Raw genomic sequence first — 25493 nt, 5'->3', positions numbered from 1 at the left:
TATTAGAAGATGCTAGAAAGAAAGGTTAGAAGAAATTTTATTACATATAGTGTTAAAGCATTACGTCACCCCAAATGAGTCCTTACCAACACTTAAATGTAAATAAATATTTGAAGAAAACAGTATGGGGAAAGAGCAGAGGTGACGGCTCCAATGGGGATATGGTATTGACACAGACATAATCAGCTGAATGACCTTTTGTGCTACAAAAATTCAAAAGGTCTAAATATACCAGTATTTTCCAATGGAAATTAGATAATGGCAATTTTCACTTTAACCCAGGATTGTTTAAATATTCAATTTTATCGTCAATTTAGAACTACCCACTTTTAGAATATAAGGAGACGTAATTTGTTGAATGCTGAACAGACCCAAGACATATTATGACGGCAAAGAAATCTCCAGGGAGTGAGTTGTGTAAGTGAAGTGCATTACCATTTCTTGGATCTTCATTCACCGCTGAACTTGTAGAAATTAAGAAATTAATTCCTCCATCCTCTTTCTCAAAATTGTCCTCTGTATCGGATTCTAACAGGTCTGGAAGTAATGGATGGAAAGAACCAGGTAGGTTTACATACAACAAGCAGCAAAATGACCAACATTGGGGTCTAAATCACAGTAGTTTGAGTACCCATTGACCAGCAGGAGCTTCCCTCCACAAGTAGACCACATCCGAATGGAATTCCCTTGAGTCAGTGCAACACATTTCCAGTTACAACAAGAAACCTCCATAGGCATGAAGAAATCCCATAAGAAATATCAGGGTGAAAAATGTGACATTCAATTAGATTAACCAGATTATTATTACTTCAACCTGGAGGAATGATCTACTGGCGGACTGTTGGCCAGTCACTGGAAGAAACTCCCTTCTATTTTTGATTCACATCATGCATTCTTTACTGCTCATCTCTCGGTAAAATGTCACATCCAAAGGACAGCACCTACTACAATGCAGCCACCCTCACACCCAATGCCCCCTCACACACCATTATTGGAATGTCTTCCTGGACCATGTACTCAAGTCCTTGACATGGGCCTTGAACCCACAACCTTCTGACCCAGAGCACTAGCAACTGAACCAAGCTGATGTATCAAAAAGTGTTTCTCCACGTAAATTGTTCATTCACCTCCTGGCTGTTTCTGGGACATTGCTGTGTCCAAATTAACTGCCGAAATTGCCCGCAAAATAGTCACTAAGACTACCAATAATGCAGTAGGAAGTGTCTTGGGAGGGGGAGGGAGGGGAAAAAGAGAAACTCTTCTTCAAGGTTGGGTCCTTAAAAGAAGTGCTACTCAAGAACTTTTTCCTCCTAATATAAATAGTTCTTTCTGCAAATATATAATTGCAGTTTCTATCCAAATGCAAAAGTAAATAAAAACAGGACATTCCTGCCAGTGAGGCAGGCACCTGTGCAATTGTGCCAGAAAACTGCCCACTTACCCACCCCATGCTCAGTCCACATTGATGGCCTCACATTATGCACCACTCTATGCTGAGAGCAAGGTGACTTTGGTGTCAGCTGTTATGAACACAGCACAAGGTTATACATTTTACTATGCCTCAGGATATAAAATCAGAAAGTCACAGATTCCCAGTCTGTTCAATATCTGATCTCAATCAGGGGAGCAGCTAGCGTGCTGCTGTTGGTCTCAGCATCCCTGGTGGGAGAGGAGTAAAACCGTTAAGGTTTCTGCTCTAATGGCGATTCAGTAAATCCTATTGGAAAATGCACATGTGTGTGCGGTTGTCAATGAGGATCGTGACAACCCATATGACTGAAACACCAATTAGAAAGACAACAAGCACTTGTAGAACTGTATTCAATGCATAAAATGTTCTGGCCAATGGAGGGTGGGGTGGGGGGGGGGCAAAAGGGTGAGATATGACTAATAAACTAAAAATGAGTAACTTGCCTCTTAATTTACACCATAAACAAAGCCCACAACCTAGTAGGGCCACAAGACAAATTCAGTCAGGAAACACTTTAGACAGGTCTGTCATTTAACAATAATAAGTCTGCATTTATATAGCACCTTCCATGTCGGGAGAATGTCTCAAAGTTCTTCATAGAATTCACTGTAAAGGTAGTGATTGTAGGCAAAAGTATACATATGGGAGAGAAAACGTTGAAATATTACCTTTGTCATCATGGTGCAGAGACATCTGTGTAATTGGCTGTCCATTTGGCTTCCCATTCGGTTTCCCGTGAGATTTCCCATGGGATTTCCCATGGGATTTCCCATTCGCTTTTCCGTTTGGCAAGGTAAGTTGATTCTTCTGCAACAAAATCAGAAGAAGATGCAATAACCAAAGTGTCTAGATTTTTATTTAAAGTTACAAAGCAACTGGTAAATTAACAAAATCAGTGACAAAGGACAACAAGACCAAGATTCTCCTGTTTGGCTCCAGTTAGTGCCTTTTCACCTCCAGGGCTGACTGCATCAGCCTGTACAGATGGCTCACTCCACCTCATAGAGCCAAGTGAGAACGTCCATATCCCGTTTGACACCCTAAATCCAGGCTTTCACTCACTCAGCTTTCCCTCACCTCCACAATGTCACCTGTCTCCACCATCATATCTCTGCCCTCAAGCTGCCAAGACCCTCGTTCATGCCTTCATCACTTCCAAGCTTGATTATCCCAGCAGTTTTCTTACTGAACTCCCCAGTTCCGGCCCTACACTAGCTGCTGACTATCCAGAACTCTACAGCTGATGTCCTTTCCTGCACCAGTAAGCCTAGCCCCCATCCTCACTCTGTTCCATGAACTCCGCATCCCACAGCAAATTGAATTGATCCTCATCTTCAAATCTCTGCAGCGTCTTGACCCACCAAAACTCTACAACCTCCTGCAATCTAATGACCTGGCCACTTCCTCCACTCATTAATCACTGACCTTCTTCAAGTTCCCATCTGATATCTGCTCTACCATCAGTTACCAACCTTTCACTCCCTGTTTTCTGTAACTCCACTTCAGTGTCCATTCCACTGTATTTATCTCTCCCCACTTTTAAACCCCCCCCCCAAAAAAAACTGTGCTTTCAGTCACCTTTCTCTGCTCCCACCCTACCCTATTCGTCACCCAACTCCCCATCCAGTGTTTGGTTGCGAGTCAGCTGCGTGAAAGGCTTTAAGGCATCCACCTGACAAGAAAAATGCTATATAAATGTACATTGTACATTTGTCACAATCACGTCTCCTCTTCAATTCAACATCTCCATGATTCTATCATTCATCCCTGCCTCCTGCCCCCCATGCAAACACGCAAGATTTCACCATCACTTTTTTATGCAGACACTGCCACTCCCCTTTAGTGGAAATGGTGCTGTTACAGTAAACACTGTCCGTGCAAATCTGCCTTGATGTGCTCCAGCATGGGTTTTGAGAGGAGGACGGTGTGTTTGCGCGCGCGTGTCTGGATACATAAGGATATAGCTGCCAGGGATAGGTCAGGCCTTTTTTTTTGCTATAGAAGAGACAGTTAAGAGGCACCTGAAAGAGATGTTTTAAAATTATACAAGGGTTCGAGAAGAAATAAATAGCCTCCACTTTTTGGGGAGTCCATAAGATATAATATAGTGACTAGGGGGATTTATAAAAGAGTTTAAAATGAGCAACTTCCCTCAGAAGGTATTGAGAGGTGGAACTCACTGTCTGGAGCGTTGGTTGAATAGGATAGTATAGATGCATTCAAGAGGAAGTTAGGCCTTCAGATGAGAGAGGGGGAAATAGAAGGGCATGAGAGGGAGTAAGGAATGGGTGAAGACTTGTGTGGAGTATAAACACCTGTTTCAGTACTGCGCAATCTTTATAAATCTTTGCTAACTACAAATATCCGCAACACCTAGATGGGAATGATGGGAGGGAATATACATTAAACCTATATTCTTATTTGGTCCTGTATGAAATGGACCCATACAAACCTGGAAGAGGCCAGGTATTGCTCCCTATTCAGTCCTTGTTAATTAATCTCAACCAGTCTTAGAGCAGAGGTGAATTAGAAGGGCAGTTAAAGCAACAAATCTGGTTTATGATTATCCCATTGTCATGTTATAATACAGCTCAAAAACAAAACTTTCACGTAAATGAAAATATAATTCAAAAGCAAACAAAAATAAACAGATTCTGAAACCATTGGCTATATTTTAGTTACCTTTTTCACTATTCTATCCTTGCACTTCGTACCGTGGCGGACCGCTGGCTTTGTGGATTTGAAGTATTCCAGTCTCTTTCTCATGGTGCGCTCAAAGATCTCTTGGTCTTGCTTTTCATCCTTTTTGTGTGTCAGCTTATGACGACTGTAAACAAGCCTGGACTTTATAAAGGAAACGCAAAACTTAGTCAATACAGTTCCAAGCGGATAAATTATAGACCTCAGTAAATATGGTGCCCAACTGGTGTATTATAGTAAATACAGTAAATACAGTGCGCAACAGATGAATTGTAGACCCAGTAAATACAATGGCCTTCTTCATATGAAGCTCTCGTCACCTCATGGGAGTAAATAGTCTCTGTTTCTGTAACATATGTCCTTCCACGGTAACATCTGGAATTTTCCAGAACCCATTGTAAATTGATCATTTGAAAAAATGATTAACAAAACGTGAAAGAGCATTTAGACACCAAAAACAATGTGGCAATCTACATTAAAATAGCAAAATAATGTGACAGCTCCCTGAGTGAGCTCCTTACTTCTTGCCGGGGTTTGTACAAATGTTGGTGCAGCATGTGATGAGTGACAGTGTCTTCTCGGTCTTTCACACTCTTTCTTCTCCTCTCGAGTGCCTGCATGTCAAGGCACACCTCACTAGTGCTCTCCCGCCTGGCAACCAAACAGAGAACACTGTATTACCACTCTGTGGTAGGATTCTCCTCCAACCATCTTAATAATTCCTTGATCCTTCTATCTTCTCCTAATTCTACATATAACAAATAAGTGAACAGTATCTCCTGGGTGCTAGTGAGATGACGGAAATGGATTCCTATTTTCGGTACACAGGTAATCCCAGGTTAGGCCTTCCTCTCCTCTCCCCCAATCTCAGAGCGGAATCCTCCCTCCCACTGCCCTTAATGTAGCACTTCCCACATCAGTGTGAACTTTTTAAGCAATTTTGCCAAATTTAATGCGAAATTATGAGTACTTTTGTAATATGAGACCTTGTTCACTAGGAACTGAGTTGAGACTACTCAAATGCATTTAGTTTAACCAATAAACATGAGCAAATGTTTCCGCATGCCGACGTACCACTAAAAAAAGATTAGTTTCTAATCTGCTACATGACCCATATATCCTTCTTCAAACTTTTGGAAATAAAAAGGCTCTTGCCTTGTCCTGTGCCTCAGGAGGATTTGATTCTTAAAGATGAATGACCAAAACACAGAGCTCAATTTGCATGGGCAAGTCAATGTGTTTCGATTATTTTTGTTATTTAACAGTAAACTAATTTTGCTGAAATTACAGTATTAGCCTTACTAACTAAAGCCTATAATGTCTACAAACTACAGTAGAAAGTTTGGGTTTTGATCCCTAAAAAAATTCTTAAGGTTAAATTCTTTGGGCTAAGTCATGCTCAGTCTAGGTAGGAAATTGCGATCAGGCTTTCCTCAATACATACAAAGTAAGACTGTCATGGCCTTTACTTACAGGATTGAAGAGAGCGAAGAGTCTACAATAGATGACCGGGAGCCTCGGAAATCAACATTGACATCATTGGGTGAGCGGATAAATGCCAATGACCCCTGGCGTTCTCCCTATAAAAATAAAGGTTCCAGGTTACACAATGTCAAAGGAGCACAAATGTTTGATTATGTTCAGCTTTTCTCTCGTTATTTCTACTAGGATGAAATTATTTTTCCAATTAACTGCAGTAGCTTATATACTGTGTGCAGTCAGAACAGAAAAATTCAATTAAAGACATGTGATGGTTTTAAAGACATTACCCTCGGTATCGAACAGTCTTTCTCAATCTAGATATCTGGAGGATGAATTTCTCATCCTAGCGCATCTAATTATTTACAGCAGACAACAACAAACCAATGGAAACAAATTGCACTGAGTTTCTAATGTTTTTCTTTTTAAGATTGTTTTGTGGCCTCCACGTCCAAACCACAGTGCCAGTCTTGCTGAGCTGGTAGCACTCTTGCCTCTGAGTCTCACTTCTGGATTGTGGGTTCAACCCCCACATTGTAATCTTGAACTCCCAGCCTCTCACAATGCAGTGACGAAGAGTACTGCGTGATCAGAGGTGCCATCCTTCAGGAGAGAGGTTAAAACTAGGTTCCGTCTACCTGTTTAGGTGGCTTTTAAAACATTATTTAAAAACAGAAGGGCATTTCTCCTTGTGCCTGGCCAACGATCCACCAGATAAAATTAGTCATTCATTTCATGGCTGTTCGCAGGGCATTGTAGTATACAAATTACCTGCTTTGTTTGCCTACAAGTACAGTCACTATACTTTACAGTAAAACAACTGGTGACTGGGCTAACTCTCTGCTTGCCAGACTTGCCATCTCCTCCTACACAAGCTGCAGCTTATGTCCTCACCCACACCAGGCTCCGCAGCCCCCCCACCTACCCCATCTCCACCCGGCTCCCCATCCTCCAGAGGATCGAGATTAAGATCCTCAGCCTCATTTTTAAATTCATCCATGGTCTTGCCCCACCCTACCTCCGTGATCTTCTAAAGCTTTATTAACCCGCCCTGCTCCCTCTGCTCGGCAGGCACTGACCTGCTTCACGTCTCCCATCTTGCCCCCAACCCCCCCACAACACCCCCACCATCAGTGGTTGGATTTTCAGCCTTTCTGCCCCCACTCTCTGGAATTCCCTCCTAGAGTCCCTTTACCTTGTCTCCTTCAGGTTCCAGCTCAAGACCTTCATCTTTGACCACACCATCTTACCACCTCCACCCCCTTGCCCCCATCTCAGGTGTAAACCCTCGACTGTCCAGCACCTTGGGACACTCTCCCAACATGATATATGAATGCAATTATATTTATTGTTGCTGTAAAATCATTGTAAAGCACTTTGAGACTTTGATGACAAGGTGCTACATCAAATGCAAGGATTATTATTATGGTCTGTGCTCATGGGGAGTACGCACCAAAAAATGAAACAAAAAAAAATTTAAATGAAATTATACCTTGGACCCTCTAATTCACTCATTCATCTCACAGCTGCAAGGCAACTCTCATCTGATGTACTGTAACTGCTCAGTAAGACCCAAGTGACTTCAGTATTCCTTTGATCCCCGAAAGAAGCTATGTTTTCTCAGTGTCCAAGTGCATTTAGTAAATCACAATCCTCTTCAGCGCCTGCACACACTAGCTTGCTGCAGCACCATAGGTTCACAATCTGTGCTATTTTATACTGTTGATGTGACCGGGGCTAATGAAACGGGTTGAGTCAATCATTGGATTGGGCATCCAGTGAACATCAAATTAGCATGAGACATGACTTCCAGACATGGATGTTTTAAAACAATGGAAGCTATATTAACAAGGCAGATTTCTAGAAAACAGGCAAGAACTTAAATATTTGGTCATTTGTATGAGGCTCCACAGCACCAACTCCTCAACAATAAAGTCATTTGGCTCACCCTCTGCTCATCCTGATCCGTTAAAATAGTATGAATGATTCAACCCTTTATTGCTCAGGTAAGATCTACCCCAATATAAGAGACCCTCATTCTCATAACTATCTCAATTTACTTTTAGTTAGAAAGTTTGGTTTCATCTCCAAAACATATTCTGGGGTCCCAAGCCTTGGCTCTTGCCAACCTGTTCCTAATACCTTCCGGAATTAGGTAAGCAAGATGTGTCCCTCCAGAAAGCGAGAGTGCATTCCATTCCAACAATCTATCCCTGGGATTTCCATGTGTAGATGGACTGCATGGAATTCCCAGTTTGGTTTGGATACTTTTGAACATGGTGATGGGTTTCTGTCAGACACCCAGCTGCCCGCCCCACCACAAAAAAAAAGTGGGGGGGGTTTTGCACTTGTGGAGGTGGCATACTTTAAATGAGACGTTAAACTGAGGTCCAGTCTGCCTCTTCAGGTAGGCATTAAAGATCCTATGAAAAGCAAGGTTTACAGGGCCAAAAGATCAAGGGACGGTCTGAATGTGGGATTTCATGGTCAACAACGGGTAACTAAAGTTTGCATCCTACATTCTCTTCCTTTAAGCAGAATTAATAACGACTATTAATTGTAATAATGATTGCACTTGATATAGAACTTTTCATTTCAGGAGGATGTGTCAAAGCCCTTCACGCAGAAAAGGGTACTTTTGCTCTGTCAGCCTAATGTTTTTAACACTCTACCTTAGAGTCAGAATATTGAGGGTTCAAGTCCCATGTCAGTACTTGGAACCCATACAGTCTATGCTGCCACTCCAGTGCAGTGCTAGGGATGTGCTGCATTATCGAAGGTACTGCCCTTTGAATAAAATGTTAAACCAAGGTCGCGTCTGCCTGTTCAGGTGGACGTTAAAGATCCCATGTTAATATTTGAAAATAGAAGGGAGGTTCAAATAAAATTGGGTCACTCACTCAATGCCTGTTGGTGAACATTTGCATGCACATATTGATTGTGTGTTTGCACCCCCCACGCCCCCCAAAAACATGCAGTCTCGCTGTGATGTGAAAGGTTTTATACCAAATGTAAGGATTATTATATTATACAGAAAGAGAAAGGTTCAGGGTTTTCACGGTGACAGCACCATTCATTTGGCTCCCCCATATATAAGATAAATCACTCCAGATTATTGGGAAGCAACCATTTGGATAGGCTGTTGTCTGTATTACCTCAGACACATAACTGATGGCATCTTTGATGTTCAATTCACGGAAGACACTGAGAATTCTGTCCCTACTCGTCTGGGCAGATTTCCTCATCAGTAATTTGCTCAGGTAATTTCTGTCAAAGTTAGCCCACCTGAAATGGAACAGCAAATAATGTGTTAGTCTTTAACTTTAAATCCCTTCTTACCTCTGCGACCGCACCTATGGTCACCTCCCACTCCCAGTTCTTCCTCTCCTAGTTTCCAACTGTCTGAGACACTATCCTGCTTGAAGTGCACTATATAAATGCAAGAAGTTGTTGTTAATGGATTGAAGACAGTGCATTCAGCACCACTTCTGAACAATATCTGAGAATATTGGAAGGTGATAAAGAGCAAAGATACAATGGGAGCAATCAATGGAGTCCACACATACAGCTCTCTGGGTGTGCTTTGTGAAACTCAGCCTACTCTGTTACAAAAATCGGGTCAGATTGTGCGGATTCACGATCCCACAGTAATTGTACAATCTGTGCACCCTCGATGCACAGAACTCAGCAAACTATTCATGGGAACAGTGGCAGGACATTGAATGGTATACTTATTGGGGTTAAAAAATGGAACTTTCATAACAGATGCTAAAACACGTTAAGTTATTGATTCTAATTGATTGGCCACAACTGTCAGACCCCCCACCCCCCCACCCCCACCATCACTAACTCTTGGCATAATGGTTTCCCCCAAAGCCTGTTCCATGATCTGTTCCAAAATCCAACACAAACACAAATCTCTAAGTGAATCCTCTAGTAAAGAAAACGTCCTGGTGTCCTGAAATTGCCCTTTGCAACTCTAAGCCACCGACCTTATGTTCTATTGTCTTGGTGCACCCTAAAGTATTATTCTGGGTCTACTTTTATAATCCCATTTAAAATTTTATATACCTCTATGAGGTCCCCTCTGAGTCATCTTCTCTCAAGATTGAACAGCCCTAGCTTGTCCAATCATCGCTCATAGCTCATTCCTCCAACAATGATCATCGCTGTTGCTTTCCTTTGCATCATCTCTAGGTCCGAGGCAACCTCTTATGACACAGTGACTAGAACTGTATGCTGTACTCTAGGTGCAGGCTGACCAGAGCACCAAGAGTACCAACCAGGGAACCTGAATTCAACTGATTTAGTAATACAGCATCCTGTTTCCCTTAATTATTTATTTATTGAAATTTACTTTGATTTTCCATATATCCCTTGTTATAAAGACTAGTATCCCATTAGCTTTCTTGATTGTTCTACACGCCTAGAAAACAGATTTTCAGAGCTTTTAAAGATACAAAAGTAAGAGCAGTGAAGGTGCCTCAGTTCAAGATACTGAGCACAGTACAAAGAACCCTGCAGCAATGGTAAACTTTAAGAAGAAAATGTAAGCATAATATTAAACGATGAAAATCTTAAGGATATCTCTCGAAATATTTGTTTTAGTATTCATAAAAGAAAGTTAAACTGTTAAAGGTGTGACTATCAAATTCCAGGATAGTAATTTGTAACTGGACTCAATGAATGCCGACTCAGAGTTGTACATACGGAATGCTGCAAATCAGCACATTGCACTTCCCGTTCATAACAGGAAGTTAATAATAATAATATTATTATTATTATAACAGGAAGTTAGACAGGAAGTGCAATATTGCTCAACCCTGCTTCCTGTTCGTAACAGGAAGTGCAATATGTTGATTGGCAGCAGTCCGCAATCTCCTCTGGGTGCATCACAACAATAGGTCGGAATGACAGATTTCCAGTTACCAGCAAGATTCTCAATCTAGCGCAGAGCGAATATTAAAGATGCCTGCTGAAAATTAGACCCCGTTTTGACAGTAAAGAAATAACACGGACTGGTGTACGTACTTGTCTCGAAGATAATTGTGCCCGATTTGGCCCGAGATGTCTTCTATTGCAGATAGAATGTGATCGAATGCCTTTAAAAAGAAAACAAATGCTCTTTGATTGTGCTACATTACTTTGAATGAAACCTGACCTCATTTGAAATGTTATGTTACCAAATATTTTGTACACATAAAAAGGATCTTCCTGCAAAATGTCTAAGGATATAAATATTATCCAACCCCACTACAAAGATCCATAAAACAATATTGAGTAATTCTCCACTTACCTCATCTGAGGAGATGGGTATCATTATCATGAGACTTTTTAAAACATCAAAGAATTCTGATTACATGGTTCAAAGCATTTGGGTTTGTGCGTGCGTTCCAATAAGTCATACAGTCAATGCTGAATCATCCCATTGCCTGTGTTTTTACCTCTACTGATGCAAGTTGAACTCAATTCCACAGATTTCGCAATTTATTCCACCACAGTTAGAGGAGATGGGTGCTGTGCTGTATTCAGACCCAGATCTCAAGAGGCTAGTGCGCTAAACTACTCCACCAAAGTAACTCATTCTGCAATCTGGACATGGTTCAATACAGGGCACCACTCACTCCTTACTTCCTCCATACCTTTCTGTTTCCTTACCTTTCATGTATACATCTAGTTTCCTCTTAAATAGATAAGACTCCACCATTTTACAAGTCATTTGCAAGCAATTGGATGAACCTCAGTCACAGAAGCATGTTCAGCCCCAAACCATAAAAAGGCCCACATTAGCAGAGCTGCTGCAAGATCTCTTTTGTTAACACTTTGATAAAAACACACTTTGTTTCTCTCACAACATATAGTCAATTCACTTCACAGTATATTCTTATACATATAAGATGTGATAAGGCTCTATATCAAATGCAAGGACTATTATTATTATGATGAACACAGCAGTTACCGTCCCAACTATTGAAGTAGGCTCGAGCAGCACTTCAGAATTGCTAAAACAAATTTCCCTGCCCTGGTACCCATTCATGAAGGAATGCTCCTTCAACATCACTCTATGCACGGGGACTGCACTTACCCTTCCATGGAGTTTCTCATTGAGTAAAGGCTCTCGGTGCTCGCTTTTCTTCACTTTCAGCCAGTTCACCAATGGTTTGATTGTCAAACCCTGAAAAGTGCAATAATCAGTCAATGTGGTTTTAGTTCATTCACAACTATACACAATGGAATGGATCTAAACTACAATGCAACATTGTTTTTTTTAAAATGTAAAGGTCTTCCCGACAATATAGTTATTCAAGTAATTGGTAGTTTGGCACAAATAATTACATATTTTTTACAGCGTAGAAATAAGCCATTCAGCCCAACTACTTTATGCTGGTGTTTATACCAAGGGTATTCTGGTATATAAGCTGGTGTATATGCATGAATCTCTATCCCTTCTAATCCCTTTCCCCCATAACCATCTTTTCCCTTCTCCCTCTTCTATGCATCAAGTTTGCTCTTAAATAAATGGATTGTTTCTGCTTCTTCTTGAATAACTTTGTACTCAAGAAATAAGTTCACAATGCTCCATGAAACCATAATGATTAAATTAAAATATACCTTTTAAGCATTGCTTTGTTGAGCAGGAAGATACAGGTAACACATGGCTGTCATTTATGGAATTTATGGAAAGGACCTACAGGTAAAAGGTGGCTATAGTTACCTGGAATATGACCGTGAAATACACCACAATGATGGTCGTGCTGACAAATAGCCGTCTCTCTTTGATTTTGCTTTGATCCAGTAATACCACGAGGGCAAAGGCTACAGCTCCACGCAGGCCACCGTAGGACATCACCACTTGATCAATGATCTCCAACTGCACCACACGGAAGTGGTTGAGAATCCAGGTCTGAATGATGACTCCTGAAAAGTTCAAGGGTGCAAGCAGTCAAAGTTTGAATCAATTTTCTTGTTGAGTATTTAACTCAAGTGCTGGTGCTAGTGGGATATTAAATCCAGGTCCATGTTCTGCCCACTACAATGCGTAAGTGTGCTCCAATACAATGCAGGATTTTTGAATTTTGAAATGCTACTCCACATTTCGCCCACAAAATATACAGTCCAACATATACGTTGACACTATATTCTGTGAAGCGCTTTGAGACATCTCGAAGGTATGATAAGGCGCTATATCAAATGCAACGATTATTATTGTTATCTCTGAGCAAGACTCCATTCCCAGCACATACATTCCCTTTTTCAAATCTTTAAACAAAGCACGTAAAAATCATGCAGGTGTTGTAGAAATAGCACACTATGCATGCTGTTGAATGCCACTGTTTCATAAAAATAGAACATACAATTCACAAGTGCGAACTGTAAATGAGTAACAAGAGTTTTTTTCCCCCACAAGTGCCATAAACTTTAGACTGAGAACTGATTGTCCAGCATCTTGGGATGTTCCCCCAACATGAAAGGCGCTATATAAATGTAATTTTTTTGTTGTTGTTTATGTACATGGATTGCTAAAAGTTGCAATCTTTCCATTAAATCTTTACAACGGGATTTCATGTGCTAAAGTTACTATGAAATTATTGTTATTTTTAAACAATCAATGTATCATATAGCGCCTAGAAAATAAGGAAGCGTGTACAGAGTCTGAAGCAGATAATTATTTTAAGAATTGGCTTAGCATTTCCACAGTTAATGCTAAACCAATCTACCCAATTATCATGGACTGACTCCACCCTATCCTATAATGTCCCAAGGGAATATGCTGCAAACAAATATTTCAAACGCAATTTAAAAATTCTAAAATATCGGTCTATCCTTGAATCTTCACTATTCAATCCACTATTCAACCTTTTCATGACAACTTTAAAATGTGGAATCCCATTGACCTTGTGTCCTCCACAGACCTCTGTCTAACTCAGTAACATAGCTACATTCACTGGGAATGTAGCTGTGTTGCTGGGTTAGATAGAGGTCTGTATGCTGTCTGTAACATCATATTTGTTACAGATGTTTTCCTTTCTGATTATCTCAATCTTTATGCCTTCAACAAAAAAAACTGCAATTTCATCCTCAACCAATTCACCTCCAGCTCCCTTTTTTGAAGGAGTTTAATAATTTGCTGAGAAACTTTTCTTTATATCTAGAGTCATAGAAATTTACAGTACAGAAAAAGTTATTTGGCCCATTGAGTCCACACTGGCTCTCATTCAATCTGACTGCTCTGCCTCATCCTCATACCTTGTCATATCTTTCACATTTCATCTACTCCTCACCTGCAGTACTTTCTTTTTAAAACTAATGGTCCAATCTATTTAAAGATTATCTACCTGCTTCCCTAGTTTTCATCAGCATTTTGGATGGCTTGATCTGAACCCAATTAGTTAAATACTTTTATTTTTGTCCTCTGAGGACCTACCAATGACTCTGTAGACAGAGATGAAGACCAGAGTCAAAAGTATGAAGGCCGTGTTCCACTTCCATATCAGAGTGTCCACTGCAGAGATTCCCAGGAACATGAAGATAATGGTTTCAGCTCCACTCGCCAGCATTTTCATGGTGTATCTAACCGTGGTGATGGAATTTTCAGAGATGTTGGCCTTCACGTACTTCTGACAGCATATACCACAGAACGTGATGCTAATGGGGTGGAGGGAGGCAGAAAGAAAGCCAGTCTGTGAGAAAATATACTAAAGTAATGTTCTACAAGGTTCTTAAATCAAAATATTGGTCAGATTTACTCTTTTTGTTAACCTCCCCTTTTTGGATTTTACTGATGCTTTTTGCCCTCTTACTCTGGTTTAAAGCAATGTAATCCCAGCACTGGTAATGCTGCTCTTGGCCCTGACACTGGTAATTCTTAAAAATATCTTTGTTGATGGTTTATATGCAATGTTTCATCATGGATTCAGAGCTAAAGCTCCTGTACTTCCAATTGCACATACAAAATTTTCCAATTTTCCCCTCAATATTTTTAAGGAAATTTGTACGAGATTGGTACATATTGAATCCTGCAGTTAACTGGATATGATTCACACTGACCTATGAGCACTCCAGTCTGAAGTGACTAAAATAGATTGTGGCTAAGTAAAGTTCCTGTGGGTTGGCATGATATACTTTGGGATATTGATGGGATTAAGCATTTGTAAATATTGTGTTTTGCCAATCTTGAGTTAATGCCAACCATTAGAAGGCACATCAGAGCAGGTCAGTGTGGCTACAGTTGTTAACCCAACCTGCATCATTAAACTCCATCCCAACACGCAAGGCCACAATGTCTTGCTGTTTCCAATTAAATTGCAGGGACCCAATTAAACATCACATCAACAGAAAACTTACGCTAAAATAGAAGAGAGAGAAAACATCTCTGAGGTGAGGTAGGACAGATATGAAATGATAAAGACAAATCCAGGCTCGATAATCTGTACGTGCTTCGTGAATCTGGTTACCAGGGAGAGCAGGAATGCAAAGACTATGCCAACAGCAGTTCCACCCAGACTTACAACAAAGAAAGATACTGGAAAAGAGAAACACAATAGCTGGGTTAGAACTTCAGTCTAGCAGTGCAAATTGTGGTTTGATAAAAAACAAGCAGTAATGTATTAACACCGGTCAATGCATTTACCTGTATAATATTTTCTGATGTTATATTTGGAGGAAAACAATATAATGGTGAGGGGTGCTTTCTCTAATGTCTATATACATCCAACCAGAAGCCCCAAATTCTACTTTGATTTTAGATTAATTTATGCAAAAATAATTAAGATCATGCAGAATTGTGGAAAATTCTTATTCATTCGGTTTTGATTTGGAAGCTAATTTCTTCAAGAACAGTAGAATGCTGATTTTCAAATTAAGACTGAATTTCAGGGAAAGACTAGGTAGACCGTTGGTTCTCAGACATGAAGTTTCCTATACTTTATCCCAACAATGACCCTCACCTTTGACCTTAGGAGAGTATATACTACTGAGTGTGAAATTTTCCTTCATATGCCAGCTACTATTGTAGTTTTGTGCTGCGGGCTTCAGCCTACGCAAATATTTCACGCAGGCCCCAGTCGGTCTGTACTGGATACAAACTCGGGTACCATAGGTGAATAGCCAGAATCAAATCCACTGCAATCACCTTGTGTCACCAAATCCACACTGAAGAGATAATAATAATGAGTAATCATAACAATAATCCAGGCTTGGAAGACTCGCCCCCACCTCCATCATCTTGGCACAATGGTTTGATTCGAAGCCTCCTTTCAAAATCGTCACTTAGCAATTGAGGAAAAATTTCAATGCTGCTCAACAAGATACCGGTCGAGGTAAGAGTCACCTTCAAAATGCAAACCACTTGTAGTATCCGAAGAGGATGATGCCAACTCCTGGGGACAATGCTCTGACCCAATCTACTCCCATAGTAGACTTCCTGGAGGTCATTGTGTTGCGTATTAAGTTACGAGAATGTCACCATCAATTACTCCTGTTAAGAATCGCTACTTATTTGACCCAATGATGCTCCACTCTTGGTAGAATCCATTTCCCACAATAGTTTGCAAGTAAACAAAGGTGAGGTTTTGAGTTCAGTCAGTGGTAAAACTATCTACGCATACAACAAATAATATGGTTTGAATTGAAAATAATGCAAAACAGAAGCTTAAACCATTAAAAAAAAGGAACTTGCAGAAGCGTGCAGGAATATTCTGCTGATGTATTTTCAATACCTATGCCTTTGAAGATGTCCAGACCACTAATATTCTCTGCTCCAATCCCAGCAAAAGAATCAAAGACATTGTACAGCACCTAGAAAGAAAGAGAACATTTTCAATAGGTTTTGGAATACATTCATGTGCAAATATTCTTTGGATCCAAGACATTCAACACATTCTGTAGAAATGCAAAGGACAACATATAGAAAGAGTCAACATCAACAACACAGAAATAACATTTTGTTAAAATGTTCGACAGAAAGATTCATGTCATCTGCTCGACTATGCAAACTCATTGCTTGTCGACTTTCCCAACTCCTCCCACCACAGGCTGCAGATCGTTCAGAACTCTGCAGCCCGTATCCTCTCCCGCACAAGGCTCCATAACCCTATCACCCCCATCCTCGCCCGACTCCACTGGCTTCCCATCACACAGAGGATACAGTTCAAGATCCTGGTCCTCACATTCAAAGCCCTCCACGGTCTTGCTACCCCCTACCTCTTCGACCTCCTAACCTCCTACCATCCTGTTCGCTCCCTCCGCTCAGCGGACTCCGGCCTGCTTCACATCCCCCACCTTGCTCGCCCCACTATTGGTGGACGGGCCTTCTGCCACTCTGCACTCACCCTCTGGAACTCCATACCGCAGCACCTCCGCCTCGCTCCTTCCCTTGCCACCTTCAAGACCCATCTCAAGACCTCCTCTTCATCCGTGCTTTCGAGCTCCCTGTTTCCCCATCTGCCCTCCATCCTCCCCCACCCCGACCCCCAGCTCAGGTCTGTAATACTGATTGTCCAGTGCCTTGGGACGTCCTCCAGACATGAAAGGCGCTATACAAATATAATTTTGTTGTTGTAGAATAAAAATTGACCCCAGTGCCCCTGGGCTTTGCATGGGTGCCTGCTATGATTGAAAGATATACAGTAATCAACAACTGTTCCAATTACTTCCATGACATTTACCTCGCCTTCTGGCTTCTCCGTCTGGTAATTATTTTAAGTCTTTTCTATCATCTTAAAAAGAATCTTGCAAGCCAGAAAATGGAAACTGTAAATAGAACTGGAGTGGTATTCAAGTAGTCCAGGGATATTTTGATGATGACAATGTTGCAAGGGCTTTTTAATGCAGTGGAAGCCGCTTTAGCCTGATGCCGGTTAACCTCGGACACCAGGTAAACCGGACAAGACTGTAGGCACCATGTGTCCGGCAAACATGAGAAATTGACTAAAGAAGAAAATAAATCCCTGTGGCAAAATGTACCAGGCTCCACAACCATCACTGCATGTGAGAGGCACTATCCAAGATCAAAGTGTTGTAATAAAACCTTAAATTAGAGATGGCTACTAAGACCTGTACACAATCTGAACAGTTACATAGGATTTGATTTGTTGATCTATTGGAATGAAATGTGTAGCATTTCATATTTAATTCAATGTGATAATTAATACATCAAATCTAAGATGAAACATCGTATATTTCAATCCATTCCTAAAGCCACAAGGATTTCTTTTTTTTGACGTTTCCAATCATAGAGACGAGGACTGAACGCTTTTCAAATTGATCTTAGAAAACAAATCATTGTGCCAAATTCCTTAGCCAGTCTTTAAGAAATGCAACATTTCCTAGCAGATTGGATATGATGTCACACCAAAGTTTATTATTAAATCTCGTATTTTTCCATCAAAGATCAAACCAAGTCACAAGCGTGGCAAGAGATGACATGGCAATAATTAATTGTTTGCCTGTAATGTACACTGTTGTCACTAGGGGGTATCAAAACACACGCAATTCACAAAGTCGATCTGAGCTGCAACCTACATTTGGCTTAATTTACAGAGGACATAAATTCCCCTTTTCAGTTTCATTTCGCTTCCATTTGCAACCAATGTATTGACAATGTTTGCACTGCAATATCACCAGGTGTGTAGGAAACCACAATGATGTTGAATTAGTAGTCTTCAATTGCAAGAATGAGATCTGTAAGTGGAAATGAGATTAGACTCCTTTGGAATCTTTGCTTCTCAAGGTGGCCTTTTCAGAGTTACAGTCACTGGGGGCATGAAATCATCCCATTCAGCTCCTGTTAACCATACAAGCCAAAGTTCTAACAGGTAGAGTGGTCCTTGCTTGACAAGCAGTGGGAAAGCTCGTGCTCTCAATGGCAAGCTATGCGGTTTTAGCTGATTAGTCTCCAACAGTACCCCAACGCACACTCTGGGGTCCCCAAGCCTTGACTCTTGTCAACCTGCGCCTAATGCTTTCCAGAATTAGGTAAGCAGAGAGTATCCCTCCAGGGAGAGTGTGCGCATTCCTTTACAACAATCTATATCTGAAATGTCTATGTGTAGGTGAGATGCGTGGAATTCTCAGTTTGGTTTGGATACTTTTAAGCATGGTGATGGGTTTCTGCATGTGTCAAACACCCAGCTGTCTTAAAAAAAATTGAGATGGCTCAGCAATGTGATAAGGTACTATATCAAATGCAAAGATTATTTAATATTATTACCACAACATAGGCAGCAGTGGATCCATTAGTGCACCTCAATTACTTCTCACATCTCTGCACTATCCCTGGGGGAATGGATGCAAAAGGAAAATAAAAGAAGAGAATCAAAAGCCTCATGATTGGGGCCTGGAGAGGGCAACAAATATGTAAAGATTTTTTTCTTAATAAACAAGGTTAAGCCAGTTTTCCACAAGGCATCTCTAAAATGCTGAGAAAGATCTGCAGGGCAACAGGTCTAAAGGATCCCAGGTCCCACTCATCGGCTGCTACAACCGCTTCAAGCACAACTATTTTCACAATACTGTGGGTGTTCACCCGTAGTCAGTAATCACTGACTGGGACATTGCTCGAAGTGGAACACGCAGCAGGCACAAAATTAATCCACATTCTGAACAAATATATTTTCACATTCACAAAATTCTCTTCAGAAATTAGGAGCGGGAAATAAAATCAGTTCCCACTCCTAATCATTCTGGTGCCAAACGTTTTACTGGCAGTGCTATAAAAAGGGTGTAAAACAGCAATCAGACACAGAGTTTAGATTTGCACAAGGTGTCCCTTGTACCATATATGACTTGTGGGCCATGTTGAGCTTAGGTTCAAATGAGCCAACTCTCCAAGCACTAAAAATTGTCAGACTTTCAGTTCAAAAGATCATATTTGATGCCAGTGCATAGAAAATAACATTGACAGCAAATTAAGTCAACTTTTTTCTTTAAGCCTGCAGGAAGCAAATGGCAGTCTGCACACATGTGCAGTGACAGCACTGGTATTCTAATTGGTGTCATCTCGATGCAGAAATGTCACACCTCATTATAAGGCTGGTTGGGATGTTTGGGATAGAGCCAAGTGAATTAGGACTGATTTAGTGATATCCTCAAGACAAATTAGAACTAAGCCATTAACCAATATTATTCACTTTCCCAGACACAAGTAGTCTATTAACATCACATGAACACCTCTAGCAACATCAGGTAGAAGTGTCACTAAATTACAGGGATGGATCAGAATATGCATGGATCACAAGCAGTGTTCTCACTACACATTGATCAAGAGTCTTCGAGGGTTGCTGCTTTCACAGAACTGCTTGGCTTCAGAACCCTCTTCCACACAAACTTGCTGAAAACTACTTCCATGATATTCAAGAAAACTTATCTGTGTTATGCTCGTGGAGTCCTGTAGCTCAGTGGTTACGGGTTACGAGCACTCGCTTTGCAAGCGAGAGACCCGAGTTCAATACCAGGCAGGGCAAAACCGTGGGCAAGTTTCCTTACTCCACACGCCTAATAATAATACCTCCAAAACCAAAAAAAATAATAAATTGGTCATTTTCAATCGACGACTGTTTGTGGGACATTGCTGTGCGCAATTGGTTGCCGCGTTTGCCCACAAATATACAGTCAATTCACTTTACAGTGTGTTCTGTGAAGCGCTTTGGGACGTCCTCCCAACGTGAAAAGCGCTATATCAAATGCAAGGATTATTATTATTATTATCTCTGCAAATTTCAGGAGAAGTGGAAGGAGCAAAATCAAGACATATATTATATATATATATATATATATGGTGTTTGTTGCCTTGATCAAAGTTTCGATACTGTCTGTGGCCTGCACTTTGAAGTCTTGTGACGAGATTCTTGTTAGTTCTGAAACAGCTCCATGATAGGATGCGTGGCAGAAAATGTATTGACTGTATTCTGTGTGAACCATCCCGAATGATGTGAAGTAAGGATGTGTGCTATTCACACTTTTATGCAGTTATGCTGGATTATGCAACTAGGGATCTTTTCAGGTCGGTTTGTGTCCCACCTCCTATCTTGGAAGTGTACTGTCTGATGATATAAGGATCAATAAGGAACTGATAGCATACAGAGAACAAGTACAGCCTTTGATATACTGTTTGGAATCAGCTTGGTATCAAGGTTGCCACTAAACAAAGCTTATAAACCAGTTGCTCTTACCGATCTCTTGAATGGATGTGAATCATGGGCAATTGTATAGAAGGCACACTCAACAACTGGAAAGGTTTCACCAAAGACACCTTCGCACCTTACTTCATATTAGGTGGCAAGACAAATTACTAACAACGTGAGATTATGATCACCAATGATCAGCCCTGTTGGGTTGAACATGTTAGGATTGACGACGTACGTTTGGCAAAGCAGGTGCTCTATTGAGAATTAGTGGATGGCAGAAGAAAGCAGATCAGACAACAAAGGCTCTACAAGGACACACTGAAGACCAACAGACGGCAATGGCATGTTGAAGTGGGAGAAGGTGTAAAGGGTTTTGAGGAACAACACTGTGTCAGTATGGAGGCATGACGTGAGAGACAGAAGGATCGGCAAGTCAGAGGGATGAACAGAAGAACCCACCCCCACAAATATGGTTATGTGAGACTTGTGGTAGACAATGTCAACCACTCATTGGCCTGCATAGTCAACAATGCACCAGTTATCATGAACTTATGCCCCCTTCGTTGTTGACACCATCATCCTCGGGTACAAGGGGCACACTACTATTTGTAGTGGACGCAGTCCACTGTGCAAAGAGGATACAAGAGTATCCTCTTTCACGAACCAGAACAGCTCTGTGGGTTTGGATGAGGAAGATGTAGAAAGATTGTTCAGTTGTCATGGCAACAGAACAAGTTCTAGATTATGCAGGTAAATAGCTAGTTTCACTCTATCTCGACCGTTACTGAACTGCTGTGCTGAATCCCCAGAGAGACCAGAAGATATTTTTAGTTTCCCAAGTCCTGAATTCTGTCACCATGGATAAATTACACTGAGTGCAGTATCAAAGATAGCTACCACAGTAGAGAAAACACTACATTTAGAGCACAGTACTTGTCAAGTGAAATTTTGGTCTTGGTGGCAACGATCAATACATTGCAATTTATATAGCGCCTTTCACAAAGGGAAGGCAAGTCAAAGCACTCGACACTGCTGGCTGGACACCTGAGCTCGGGGTGGGAGCCAAAGAAGGTAGGGAGGGGAAAGATGACCGAAAGCAGTCAAAGAGGTATATCTTGAGGCTGGCCTTGGGCGCGAGGAGGAAGGTAGTGAGTTGGACATCTCCAGCGTGGAGTTCAACGGAACGGGGTCAGAATGGTTTAAAGGTCACCTGCCGATGTGGGATAGATGGAGTAGGGCACATTAAGCAGGCCAGTGTTCGCTAAGTGGAGGGATGCACTAGTTGGATAAGGTGGTAAAAAACAGTACCTCAGAGGTTTGCTGTTAAATGAATGCAGAAATACTTTTTTATCGCCTACAAATTAATCAAACCCTGTGCTTAATGCCTCAGTTGCATTGCAGCAAGGGAGGCATCATGGAGTCCTTTAGCTCAGTGGTTAGAGCACTCGCTTTGCAAGCGAGAGACCTGAGTTCAATTCCCAGGCAGGACGAAACCTTGGGCAAGTTTCCTTACTCCACACGGCTAATAATAATCCCTCCAAAAAAAACAATAATAAATTGGTTATTTTCAATCTACGACTGTTTGTGGGACACTGCTGTGCACAATTGGCTGCCACGTTCGCCCACAAATATACAGTCAATTCACTTTACAGTATATTCTGTGAAGCGCTTTGAGACTTCTAGAAGACGTGAAAAGCGCTATGTCAAATGCAACAATTATTATTATTATGTTTGAGAGCTAAATGGTGTTCTGCACAGATTTAAAGGAGAATGGCTCCAATGACCTAAGACTTTTATGGCAGTCGTATAGTATAACAAAGTCAATTCTTCCTGGTCCTGTCAGAATGACTTTGCTAAAATAGCTCCAAAGAGATAAGAACTTTCCGATACCTGGCCCAGATAATTATTTAGCTGCAGAGGAACAATAGAACCATGTCTAATATCTAGCTAATAATTATCATCTGGCTTAGCTATCAAAGGCCAATACCCAACAAGCCTTATTCCAAAGAGAAGGGAAACAAGGGGGAAAACGGGAGGAGAAAAAGTTTTGTATTAGAAGGAAACCGAGCAAATCAAAGTTGTGCAAATTGCTTAGCTCAACAAAAGTTGCTTTGAATTCTTCTGGGAAAATAGCCATCATGATGGAGAATTTCATAAAAAGGTACAAGTCAAAAAAAAATGTGGTCTCTTAATTCTTTGCTTTACTCTTCTCCACTGAATGTACAATAATATAAATCCATACAGTTGATAATAGTGCCTTGTCATGTTGTTGAGCATAATAAGCTTTGCATTTTGATATAGCGCCTTATCACATCGAGATGTCTCAAAGCACTTCACACAATGTTCTGCAAAGTGAATTGATTGTATATATTTTTTGTGGCTAAAACGCGGCAGCCAATTGCACACAGCGGTGTCCCACAACCAGTCATGAATTGAGTGACCAAGTTATTTTTATTATTTTTTAGAAGAATTGATTACTTCCGGAAGAAAGATCCACCAATCGAAAAACAACCGGGTTCCCAGTTACTGCTAGGTACACAGAGACACGTGGAGTAAGGAAACTTGCCCAACGTTTCGATGGCTCAAAGTGCTTCACAGAATATTTTGTAAAGTGGATTGACAGTGTATTTTGTGGGCAAAATATTCAGATTTTTTATTGTGGTAATGATGACTGGGTGCTGGTGACCCTCTGATTCTTCAAAAGATTGCTTTTCAAAGTGCAAAGCTGAACAGTTTCCACAAGATTATATCAAAGGTACGTTAGTCCCACCGCTGCTTTAACTTACCACAGTGACAGCATCGTTCAGCAGAGATTCCCCAAACACAATGATGAATAGGATATCATTGACATGCACCTCCTCAAACACAGCTAGCACGGCCACAGGATCCACTGCTGCAATCAGACTTCCAAACAGGAGGAAATCCAGGAGACCAGCGTCAAGCTCTCCTGAAGAAAGCAAGCAACAAAACGCAAATCAATTTCACCGAGACGCCACCATTGTAATCTGTACGGCGTTTGTACTGGTACATAGTGACCACTTTTCTTTAACTTTTGTGTTTTAGCTCTCATTTAAATTTTGTGCAGAATTTATGCTGGGTTTTGAGCTACACTATGAGTAACGCTCCAGCAGTGGAGTTGACACTTTTGAGTATTCCGTCGTGTAGTCAGTCCTTACATTTGAAAATCTCAGTGTTTCCATCCAGTTTGCCCATGGAAAGTAAAACATCACCACAACATAAACATGAAACATCAATTTTTTCAATACACATGTGGAACACTGCATAGTTTTGCCCAACTGGTGCTCCCTAAATAAAGGTAAAAGAGGCTAGGAGCTAGCTACTCAAGTAATGGTCAAAGCTTTGCCTAAAAATCAGAAAACTTTGTTCCCAGCCTTCTTTCCCAACCTCACCACAGCTAGTGTCTGATCAGAAAAAAAAATCCAAAAGATTGGACAGGTACACACAAGGGTAGCCTATTTCAACCGATAACAGCAGCAGCACAATGAAGTTCATACTTGCGGCTCAACAACTCAAAGCTCACCTTTTGGAAGTGGTCCCTTAAAGAAAAAGAGCCAGTCACATAGAACTTCACTCAATTATAAATCAACAGCACTGGAGATGAGATGCAGGAGTGTGAAGCGCCCAGTCATTTTTCTGCTGGATATCTCTTCACTTCCATCAGCATGGCTTCAGCATCACACCCAGCAATGATGTTGGATTTTGACTACCACCTATGGCACTGTCGCTGTCACAATCAGATCACAAGTGAAAATGGACCACCTGCTTTGACATTTAGGTCCCATCAGCACAGTTTGAAAAGAGGAAGGAGTTTCCCCTGGTGCCTTGGCCAACAACTCTTCAGATAAATAGGTATGTCACCTTTTTTTGCAATTTGTGGGCCTTTGCCCTTTGTAAAATGGCTGTGGTATTTGTTTACAAATGGTCGCTACACTTGATGGCAATGACTGTGGAACTGCTTTGAAGTGTTTCAATGTTATAGGTCCTACGATTTGTATTTTAACCAACAGTTTCAGTTAAACACAATGGCAGTGCTTACCCATGAGGCCACTCTTGTAAACACCATAGAGGGAAAGGCCTGTAGTTCCAGCGTTCCAAACTGTGCCAATGACAGCGTACATCAGGATACTGCCGAGGTTCCCAAAGAATAGCCGATTTGGCATGAAGTATCCAGCATCCAGGATGATTGGAGGTAGGAGGTAGAAGAAGAACACGGTGGGAGTTAAGGTGAAGGAAGCAGTGTGGTTTGCGGCCCAGACGATCCCTCCCAATCCAAGGCCCAGCACAATGAGCAACACACTCTCTGGTACTACAGAAGTGACTTTGCTGGAGAGGTGGAAAACTGAGGAAAGAGAATAATAAAACAATGCATCATTGACATGGACCTCTTACTGCGTGGGATTGTCTGACAACCCAATTAGACGTTTAAAATTAGCCCGACGTAGTAACACGCTAAAATGGATCAGTGCATGCTTTGGCACAAGTATATAAGAAAATGAATGTACTTTATTTATCAGCAAAAAACATACCATGGGGTGAAAAATGCAACACATCACAGGTCCCCTTATAACTCACGAGAAAGGTACTCAAACACACTGCATTCATTAAAAAGAATTTGTTTGTGAAGTGTTGAGATACTTGGGAGTTCTGTGGCCTTTTGACAGACTCAAGTCTTTATACTGATATGCACTTAAGAGTAC

General features: G+C 41.1%; 1 protein-coding gene across 2 annotated transcripts in view; it reads right to left on the bottom strand.

Annotated features, from left to right (window-relative positions):
- LOC103176226 (sodium/hydrogen exchanger 3) overlaps positions 1-25140 on the bottom strand; it is a 32633-nt gene extending 7493 nt beyond the window's left edge. The window contains exons 1-14 of one of the 2 annotated variants that reach the window (XM_007889639.2): positions 24833-25140; positions 23562-23722; positions 16369-16447; positions 14996-15173; positions 14076-14296; positions 12366-12568; positions 11736-11825; positions 10682-10752; positions 8806-8935; positions 5645-5751; positions 4693-4822; positions 4154-4315; positions 2140-2278; positions 436-537 (exon numbers count right to left, since the gene is read on the bottom strand). In XM_007889639.2, the coding sequence (XP_007887830.2) occupies positions 436-537; positions 2140-2278; positions 4154-4315; positions 4693-4822; positions 5645-5751; positions 8806-8935; positions 10682-10752; positions 11736-11825; positions 12366-12568; positions 14076-14296; positions 14996-15173; positions 16369-16447; positions 23562-23722; positions 24833-24956 (1897 nt within the window). In that variant the 5' untranslated portion in view covers positions 24957-25140. Of the gene's footprint in view, positions 1-435; positions 538-2139; positions 2279-4153; positions 4316-4692; positions 4823-5644; positions 5752-8805; positions 8936-10681; positions 10753-11735; positions 11826-12365; positions 12569-14075; positions 14297-14995; positions 15174-15597; positions 15653-16368; positions 16448-23561; positions 23723-24832 lie in introns of those variants that run through there. The other variant, XM_042331833.1, reaches the window with a different exon arrangement.
- Between the last annotated feature and the right edge of the window lie 353 nt (positions 25141-25493).

Source organism: Callorhinchus milii, unplaced genomic scaffold (genome assembly GCF_018977255.1).
Source record: "Callorhinchus milii isolate IMCB2004 unplaced genomic scaffold, IMCB_Cmil_1.0 Scaffold2, whole genome shotgun sequence".
Taxonomy (NCBI): Eukaryota; Metazoa; Chordata; class Chondrichthyes; order Chimaeriformes; family Callorhinchidae; genus Callorhinchus; species Callorhinchus milii.
The sequence above is the reverse complement of the archived record's forward strand: the minus strand, read 5'-3'. Positions and strand labels throughout refer to the sequence as shown.